Source organism: Choloepus didactylus, chromosome 8, assembly GCF_015220235.1.
Source record: "Choloepus didactylus isolate mChoDid1 chromosome 8, mChoDid1.pri, whole genome shotgun sequence".
Lineage (NCBI taxonomy): Eukaryota > Metazoa > Chordata > Mammalia > Pilosa > Megalonychidae > Choloepus > Choloepus didactylus.
In genome coordinates, this window is record NC_051314.1 from 136232377 (window position 1) to 136242463 (window position 10087).

Genomic DNA, 10087 nt, shown 5'->3' on the forward strand with positions numbered 1-10087 from the left:
CACCTATTAAGAAGAAAAGCCTAATTCACAAGAAACAAATGGGAGCATTAAAACAGAGTTCAGAGGCAAAGCACATTGTGATGGGGCTGTGTGATTGTGTATGAGCCAGTGCAAAAGCAGTTTGAAAAAAGAGACCAGTAATAGGGAAAGGACTTAGACTCCTTGTGAAAGTGGGAAGACTTGAGCAGACCTTGAGATACGTTTTTAAATCCTTCCTTTCTTAGAAAATGTAACCACACGACGGAAAACCTTGAAAGCTCAGGAAAAAAAATCACTTCACGTCAACATCCATTCCCTATGTTCATTGCAGTTTTATTTATAATAGCAAAAAAGGAAACAGTTCAAATGCCCATCCATCAGAAAATGAATAAAGAAATTGCAGCATATTCATGTAGTGGAATATTAACTCCTTAGCACTGAAGAGGAATGAGCTACTGATACATGCAACAAGAATTCATTTCTTATGCATTACACTGAGAGAAAGAAGCCCGACACAAAAGAGAGCATATGTATGATTCCATTTATATGATGTGCAAGAACAGACAAAACTAATCCATAGGGGCAAGAATTGAAATAATAGTTTCCTTGGGCAGAGGAGGGCAATTGACTGGAAAGCGGCATGAGGGAACTTTCTAGCGTTAATGTTCTATATCGTGATTCGGGCATCGTGTACACAGTGTATGCATCTGTCAAAACTCCTACAACTGTACACTTAAGGGCTGGGCATTTTACTGTATATAATTAGAAGTTAAAAAAATAAGTATATTTCTCTAAAACTCTATTACCCCATAAGGTTATTTCTTTCTAGGGTTTCACTTGGAATATACATATATATAAATATATATATATATTTTCCTGACTCTAGCTTAATGTTGATAGTTCCAATCTTTAGTTTAACCCACAAGCATCAAAAGCAGACATGTGCTTGGATCTTGCTTTCAGGGTCTCCAAATTGAGACGAGCCCCTTGTGATTCACTCTGTGTTTCCATATGAGGAAGTGGAAGAGTCATAAACGGAGTGGGAGACTGGACAAGAGAAAGGGGGCAATAATCTGATCATTTTATTTCTTCAATCAATGGAATCCACTCTTGATAATGATGACTGCTACTCTAATGCTGTTAACCATAAATAAAGTGCATCAGCTATACTCAAACACATAAAATCAGCCCAAGGAAAATCACAAATCTTGGCTCACATTCATTTATGTATTATTCCCAGCCAAACACTTTGCATGTATAAGTTCTCGGATCCTCACAATGACTTTATGAAACAAACAATATTATTACTCCCTACCCACCTTTCTTTCCAGAGAAGAGAACTTTGGCTCAGCAAGGTTAAACATCTTGCCTAAGTTCACACAGCTAGCCAGTAGAGAAGCTGGGATCAAGGAACCAATTGGAATGAGGACTAGGAAATGAGAAGGGAGTGTGGAGGCTGATGGACAAAAGGAAACGGAAAGAATTAAGGATTTTACTTGGGGTAGGTTGAACTCAAAGGGACATTGGGGATCATCAAGCAAGTCCAACCTCTTCATTTACAGGTAAGGAAACTAGGCCCAGAGAAGTTAACGCACCTTCCCCAAGTCATACACCTAATTAGGGGCAGAGCTGAGACAAGAAGTCACATTTTAAAACTCCCAGGTTTTATTTATAATACTGCATGCAAAAAATTGAATTGAATTTCTCTCCACATCTTGTCAAATTTTGTAATCTATCCCCATCTATTGGGATTGCTGGTTAGATCTTCATAGGATTATACAATTATACAGTTCAGCTATTGAAAATGGCCAAGAGAGGTCCCAAATTCTAGCAGTATCACATTTAAACCTTCCCATCTGGATGAAAATCCACACACACACACACCCTTTTTTAAAGTCTTCCAGATGTATCATAACTGGATTTCTTAATTTATTTACCAGAGCAAAAGAGCAGAATTTGGAATATAGCTTAATATGCACAAGCCATTAATGACATCCCAGGAGTCAGACAAACCCAAACCTTGAACATACAAAGCATTTTAATTCAGGACACAGTGCACCAAGGCTCTAGGGATTATTTTCATCAGAATCGACTCTATGAATATGAATCATTTTTTCATGCAAGCCTTTTTTACTAGAGGAGGAATCTTACACAAGAGTTAACATGGGAACAAGTAGCAGAATTTAAGGAGATATAAAAGGACATTGGAATAAAGGTGAAGGAATATTTCCTCCTTGTCCCACAAAACTTCAATAAGCATCTCATGGCTTCTCTTTTACTTCCCACTGGCCCCATTTCTTTCCTCTCCCAGCCATCCTCAAGAAAAAATGCCCAGTCCACACTCAGATGTCCTTTGGGCATTCCTCCAAATTAAGTCCGAGAAGGCTGATCACTCTTGAGTCTCCAGCTGGTTCCAGTTCCACAGCTGTGTTGGCAAAGGGAAATGCTGCTTGTTGAAGCTGGGCCGCCCTGGGGACGACAAAGTGGAGGAGCAATAGCTGCTCATTGTTGTCAAGAAACTTTGATTTGGATCCATCCCCTCCATGACAGAAAACACTGAATACAAAACACATGTTCACACATTCTAAGAAGAATCCCTCTGACACTTACATGGGGGTTCAACATATGATTAAAAAGGCTCACCATATAAAAACAGAGAGTAATGACACCACAGGGAGTGAGCCATTGCCATTGGTGAATAGCCCCAAATAGGCTGCGGCACTTTAAAGCCAGAGAACAGATCTATTTCCAGTCGAAATGTTCCAACAACTTGTATAAGCTTCATCAAGAAACAGTCTTCCTCTAGTTGAGCAAGTTGTTCAAGACATGGAATTTTGCGAAAGGAATCTTGCCTGCTTATCAGATCAGAAAAATTACTTCTAGCCATGAGTTAGTGACAGATAACCCTCACATTGCTTTGGAAAGCTCTTTGGATGCCTTTGTCCAAGCTCAGCTTGCTTGTCCATAGAAGACAAGGAACATTTCCAAGAAGTCGGGACACAATGATTTCTAGCTTCCAGGGTAACACACTCCATTCATCTGCCCAAATTGTCTCTTTGTGTGGCCTGAGCTGAAAAAGGAGGTGATCAGTATTTCCAGACAATTCTTGGTTCTCCAGAGGCTCAGATAAACTCATGTCTCAGGATGGCCATTCCCTGCAGATCTACCCAAGATTAGCATGTCTCCCTCGGCTGCTTTTATTTCAGTGTATCTCTCATTTCTGTGAATAAACTTATCATGGCTCTTCAGGCAGAGAAAGCAGAAGAAATTCCGAGTTTCCTGCATTTCTGATATTCTTTCCCCAAAGGCTGTAATCAAAGAGAAATTTGAAAGTATTTATTAGAAATCTGTAATGCAGCTTCTGCTTCTGCACAAGATGGAGAACCATCTTCGTGGCAGACCGACCCTTAGCTAGATAAACCAGACCAAATCCCCAAACCATCTGTTTAAAGGCATCAGAGAGCTACTTAAACAACATGGAGCAGAGGGGCTAAGATTGTGGAGAGAGGAGAATCTCAGACACCTGCAGCAGCTTTTTTTCCTGAGGCACTGCAGATTCGGAGTGAATGCAAGATGCTCAGAATCCCAGCTGCTGCTCAAAGAGATACTAGCAGAGCTTTGGGCAGTTTAGCAGGCTGCAAACAAAATTGGAGGCTTGAAGGACCTCAAACGCAGGACCGGTTTCCCCCTCCGAACATTTGCTGAATTTTGAAAGTGCACAGGAGGGGAAGTGGGGAAGCTAAGCTGAAAACAGCAGACAACCTGAGTCTCAAGATGCTGCATATTCAAAGGCTAGAGTTCAGCACCCACCAGGGTCAGGGGTGCTGGGAAATGTACCGGGTTTTTGGTTGAAGTCCGAGAGGCCTGTGTCCTAGAACAGGGGTAGTCTAGAGAAGACTTATCCAAACTGGAAATTAAAGATGAAATAGTGAATGCTTACCCCAAGGGGTGGAAAGAAAGAAGGATGCTTGCTCTCACTACTTCTAAGCCATATGGCCCTGGAAGCCCAAGCCAGTGCAATGATGCAAGAAAGGAAACAAGAGACATAAGAATTGAAAGGAAGAAGCAAAACTGTCATTGCACAGAGATGAAGTGATTTTGTATGTAGAAAATCCAAAAGAACCCACAATAATTTTAAAATGTCAATTTATGACGACCTCTGGATACAAAGTCAACATAAAAAATCAAGTGTATTTCTCTATTTTTTTGCAACAAAGAGAAGATAAAATCTTACAGATATCTTATTTACAGTAATATCAAACAACATTAAATACATACAAGTAAACTTTTCAAAATGTGTGAGGTCTCTAAACTGAAACTACAAAACATTTTTGAGAAAAATTAAAGAAGACCTAAATAAGTGGAGGGATATATGATATTCATTCAGGGAAGACTTACCCTGTAAAAATGTCAGCTCTCTCTAAATCTGTCAATAGGTTCATGCAATTCCAGGAAATTGTGTATGTGTGTATTTGTAAATGAATCAGTAAACTGTAAAATTTATATGAAAAAGAGAAAGCCAAAAATAGCCAAGGAAATCTCAAGGAGGTGGAATGGAGAGTCGGGAAGGCTTCATGGAGAGTTATTTAAACCAAGTCTTAGGGGGAGAGGAGTTAGTGGAATTTTCTTAGGGGCTGGAACCATATCTCCTTTGTTGGAATATTCCAAACACTTACCACAATGCTTGTCTGATGCATAGCAAATGCTCAATAAATATTTGCTAAATGTATGTATGAATGGATGGGTACTTGAGTAAGAGTATTTCAGGTTAAAAGGACCATAGAAGCAGAGGTAGAAAAAAATGAAAATGTATTAGAAAACATGAAAATGTAAAGTCAAATTTTTCTTAGGCTTGTGTGTGAGACACAGCAGGAAAGGGGGCTAGAAAGTTAAGATGGGATCATACTGTGTCGGAACCTGAATGCTAGGCTTATAGGGTTTGGGGTCAATTCTTTAGGCATCTAACATTTTAGAAGAAGGCTGTTTCAAATTAGTTAAGTTGGATCTTAAATTTGGGTCCAGGTTGAGGTCAGGAACGACGCGATGGGAAACAGAGGCCGTAATGCATGAGAAAATATGGTTTGCTATTCATGGGTCCCAGAGAGAGATGGGGGGCCACGAGGGGTCCACGGGAAGTGTGAGAAGCTTCGGGAGGCTCAGCCAGCAGGCAGGGAGCACACATGAAGAGCAAGAGGTCCTGTGGGCTTGTGCCTTTATTGTGGTCCAGGGTTGGAGGTTAGTAGGTTTCCCACGGGAGTCAAGGATTGGTTAGTGTAAAGCCAACGTGTGTGCAAAGGGCAAAGGACCAGGGTCCAACAGTGGCAGAGAGGGTGAGCTTATCATTTGGGACCAGCTGTGGGTTTTGGGTGGAGAGTATGAGTAAGGGTGGTGACCACAGATGGAGTTTGAGCTCTGGGGGAGTTTATGCCTCAGGGCCAGACAGTTGCTTATTACAGAGGCCAAAGGTCAGCGTTGAGGCCAGTGGCTCAGCCAAAGTGAGATGGATGCTGAGACAGCACACAAAAAATGTTGATAGTTATGACCCAGAAAAAATGGTTGGTAGGTGGAAAGATGAACCAGCAGCTGGGTAGTCACACAAAGCCGACTCAATATCTTCTCTCAAGTGCATCATCTTTGCTTTCTATGTCTAGCACTGGTAATAAAATTGGAATGTTTGCTAAGGCCATTATTCCTATATTTAATATAGAGACATCTCCAAATGTTTAAACTGCTTGGCATGCAATTAAAACATCTAAGTGCTCTCAATCAGAGCCTCGAGTATGCCAAAAGCAAAGCATTGTGCTACCACAATGATCCATTCTTGTAGTTTCACGATCCATTCTTCCATTCTAAAGAACAATCTTATAGAAAGTGGAAACTGTCTTTTTCTAAGAACTGTTAGGGATTTCCCTTTTTGCATTGCCTTTTCAAGAACCATTGTAATGATAATCCCTGATGCTCTGGAGATCCTTATATTCTGCTGTGGTTATTTTTCTCGGTTAGTAGCTGGGATATGGATTCAATGAACTCTTCAGCATCTACATTCAGTGTCTTAAAGACACAAAGGTTTATTTACACATCAAAGAAGTCTGAAATAGAGCAGACTGTGATGGCTCTGACCATTTCAAGTTGTCATCTCTTATTAAGATGGCTTTCCAGATGCTCAACTCACACCTCCCCAGCCAGAACTTGGTTCAAAGGCTGTGCCTAGTAACAATAGGAGGTGGGCAATGAAGTGCATTGATGGTCTAGATAAAAATAGGATTTGTTACTAAGGAAGAATATCGATGGATGTTGGGTATGCAACTAGCAGTTATTGCCAAGTGATCCATTCTTGTTTGACAATCCATTCTTCCCTTCTAAAGAACAATTTCATAGAAATGGGAACTGTTTTTCCTAAGAACTGTAAAAACTTTGCCATTGTTCTTGCTTTATAACGCCTCTCTCACTCCTCAGGAGGGTTGATGGAGGGAACTGGAGGTTCTTTGTTTCTTGAGCTGCTTGAAGATGTGGCTTGCAAGTCTGGGCAGAACAAAATGACCATCCTGCATACGAATAGGTGGGAGGTGAGATTTGTAGGCAGGAGGCAGCCATCCTGTGTGCTGAGTGAAAGGGGCCATTCGAGGAGGGCATGGAAGGAAGGGAAGTCTGGCAACCCTGCTGCTAAGAGAAGGGACAGTGGAAAAGAAAGTTCAAATGAAATGAGAACTGAGGCATGACAACACCTTCTCCACCCTGGTATGAAACCTTCAGTTCCATCTTTGAAGGGCTCTCACGCTTTTTGTGCAGGGAGCTTCCTTTTAGTCTTATTTCATAGTCATTCATGTTTCATAGTTTCATAGTCATACAGTGAAAATGTAGACATTTTCTCTGGGTAGTAGACATAGAGATCTCAAGACTAACCAAAAAAAAAAAGGAAAATGGTGAGTATTGAGGAAGAATTTGCTTAATCAAATGTTAAAACACATCATAAAGCTTGAGTATTTAAAACAATGTGATACTAGCTTAAAAACACACAGTTCAATGATACAGAATAGATAGCACTGAAAGAGATTAATATATGCATGAAATTAGCCTATGATGCCTGAAACATTAAATGTCAGTCTCTTATGGAATCCTTCTGTTATCCCCAACAGAAGTTAGGTTCCCCCATAATTCACTATCTACACTATTCTTTGTCTTACAGCCCAAATTGCAATTCACAATCATATGTGTTTACTTAATGTTAATCTCTACTATCACGCTCTAAGCTTCATGAAGAAAGGATTATTTTCATTTTTTGTCACTCTGTAATCAGAGCTTGGCATAGTACTTTGTACTTAGAAGGTACTCAATAAATCTTTGTAAAAAAACTGAATTTATGAATTATTTTAAAAATCTATTCAATAAAATTATATGTTTGAAAAAAACTTAGGTTTCTCACCTTGCATCAGACAGGACACACCAAACTGAATTCTAGATGCATTAAAAATTGCAGAATAAATATTAAAAATTGATATAGAAAATATAACTATAATATATAGTTATTATATATATACAATCAATGGATTATACATAATATATAATATTATAAATATTATTATATTTATATATATAAATATACAATCAATGGAATTATTGATTATAAATATACAATCAATGGAAACAATGACAAAGGCAAAGAAATACATTTAACTATTTGAAACATTAAACTTAGATCTGTAAAACTACACTGTAAAGAAAATTCAAATGCTAACAGCAAAGTGCAGAAATATTTGTAACAAGCATGATAGGAAAAGTTAATATCTTTAATATATTAAAATTCTTTTCGAGTCAATAAGAAAAGAATACCCCTAAAGTAAAATGAGCAAAGTACATGAACATACAATTCACAGAAGAAATACAAATGGCTCAGATTATGATAAAGTAGCACCCCAAGAACTACAAATAAAATTAACTCTCTGCTTTTTTTAATCAAATTGGAAAATATTTAAGTTATTATAATATTTAGTGTTAGTGACCTTGCGGCAAAAAAAGACATTTCATACTGTGTGCTTGGGAGAATAATTAGAGGGACTTTCCTGGAAAGAGATCAAAACTATATATTAAGAGGCTTCATGAAAATTTTCCCATTAGAATCAGAAATTGGATATCTGAAGAACTTTAATAAGTACATGATATTTCACAGATCACATAATTGCAGGGTGAGAACAAAAACTTCTGTTTTTCTATTACTAAATATCCATCTTAAGTCCCCACGTCTCTTGAAGCTAGAAAATAAAAGCCAGCCCATTTCAGTTAAAACTTTTCGGTCATTTTCCGTTTAAACTCACCCACCTTGGAGTCTCCCCTGCTTTCAGCTCTGGGAGGGGGAGTGGGAGAGGGGACGAGGCAGAAAGACTTAGGGAGAGGGGTCTGGGTGCCTGGGCGTGGCCCTGCATCCTCGCAGCTGTCTCCTGCTCCATCCTTCCTCCCATCTGTCTCGGAGTTAGCATCCTCCCCCCGTAACTGCGGTGGGAACCGTCTGCCCGGTTCGCTTCTCCCAGCCACCCTGTTCTCTCTGGTAGGTCAGCTGAGCCGTGGCAGCGCCCTCTCCTGGACGCCAGATGAACAGTCGACATCACGTCCTTCGCCGCGGCGTCCTCCCACCCCGCGTGGCACAATCCTGCAAGCGCGCTGGCTGTGACTGTCACGGCCACCCTGGGTCTGCGTGAGGCAGGGGGAGATGCAAAACTCTCCCATCCTTCCAGGGTGCCGGGAGGACATGGGGCCGCTCCCAGGCCTATCTGCTTAGCCAGCGCCAGCCACCAGCTCAGGCACCACGCCGGTCTTGGCTTGTCTCCAACCCTGGGCACACCCCGGAAAGTGAAGCCCACGTTTCCTCTACTGTTAGGCTTCTCAGAACTTACTTGGGGTGGGAGTGGGTAGTATAGATGTACTATTGGTTTCAATAGGCTCACACTCATATAACTCGGAGACCCATGATCACTGCCTGCCTGTATCTAATGGCTCCCTCAGCCCAATCTCTATTTTTAAAGGGGGAAGTCTTGGGCTCTCCTTCAGCCAGGGACTCCTAAGCTTTAATTGTGCCGTGGGCTCCACTGGTGGTTTGATAAAGCCTGTGTACCCCTTCTCAGAAAAAAGGGTTTAGATGCATAAAATCAAATACCTAGGATGACAGGGGAAAACAAATCAGACTCAAATACTACGTTAAGACCCCTGGTTCCAATCTTTTATTTGAAGTCTATGTCTTGATTCCTTTAAGGTTTAGCTCTCTGAATACAAAACAAAAACTCTTCTGTCTCAAAAAGGCTTCCCCTGAAAACCAAAAATATAGATTTTCAAGATTAGAATCTCTGCCACGAGTTTCAAAACTTAACAAGTAAGACTTTGACTCAGCTCTCTCTTAGTTGTTTTGGTCTCCTCACAGTGCGTGCTGTTGATGAAAAAGGAGAGGAACATTGGTCACCTTAAAGGAAAAAGAATTTTTGTTGATATTTTGCCCCCACATTGTGACAGAATAGTTAGCAGTATGCATGGAAATTTATGGACAAGGATATTTGTTTCATCATGATTTTAATTTAATAAGAAATAAGAAAAATTATAGCAACAGCAATGAATGGTTATATAAATTATATGACAAAATATTATTGAAAGCCATTTAGTTGCCATGAATATTTTTCATCTCATCGGAAAAACCTTATGGTCTAAAGTTAAATGGAAAAAAGTAGGCATCAAATGATAGATGTAATGTTATCAAGAGACAGAGAGAGAGAGAGAGACTGAATAGGAAAAATACTAAGGAAAAATATATCAAATGTTTACAGAGATTATCTCTGAATGATAGAAAAATGAATGTTCCCTTCTTTATGCTCTTCTGAATTTTCTAAATTTTATGTATTTTCTTCAAAATGGAAATATCTTTTCCCCCTGATTATCATATCATTCTTGTGTCTGAAAAAAATTTAAATAAAAAAGATTTGTTGGAAAGTTGATTTTTTTAGCCTTTACCTCAAAAAAGTCTTAAACCAGTCATCATTATGGAAAATAACTAACAAAAGTTGCCAAAGACTGAGAAGAATAAACACACTGTAAAATTTTCACCTCTGACTTGCTTATGTGCTCTGAG

General features: G+C 39.6%; 1 protein-coding gene across 1 annotated transcript; it reads right to left on the minus strand.

Annotated features, from left to right (window-relative positions):
* Window positions 1–357: 357 nt before the first annotated feature.
* LOC119542948 lies at window positions 358–8924 on the minus strand. Its single transcript, XM_037847519.1, has 3 exons — window positions 8296–8924; window positions 7403–7434; window positions 358–3287 (listed from the first exon to the last, which is right to left on the minus strand). The coding sequence occupies exons 1-3, from the start codon at window positions 8922–8924 to the stop codon at window positions 3112–3114; spliced, it is 837 nt and encodes a 278-aa protein (XP_037703447.1). The 3' UTR covers window positions 358–3111.
* Between the last annotated feature and the right edge of the window lie 1163 nt (window positions 8925–10087).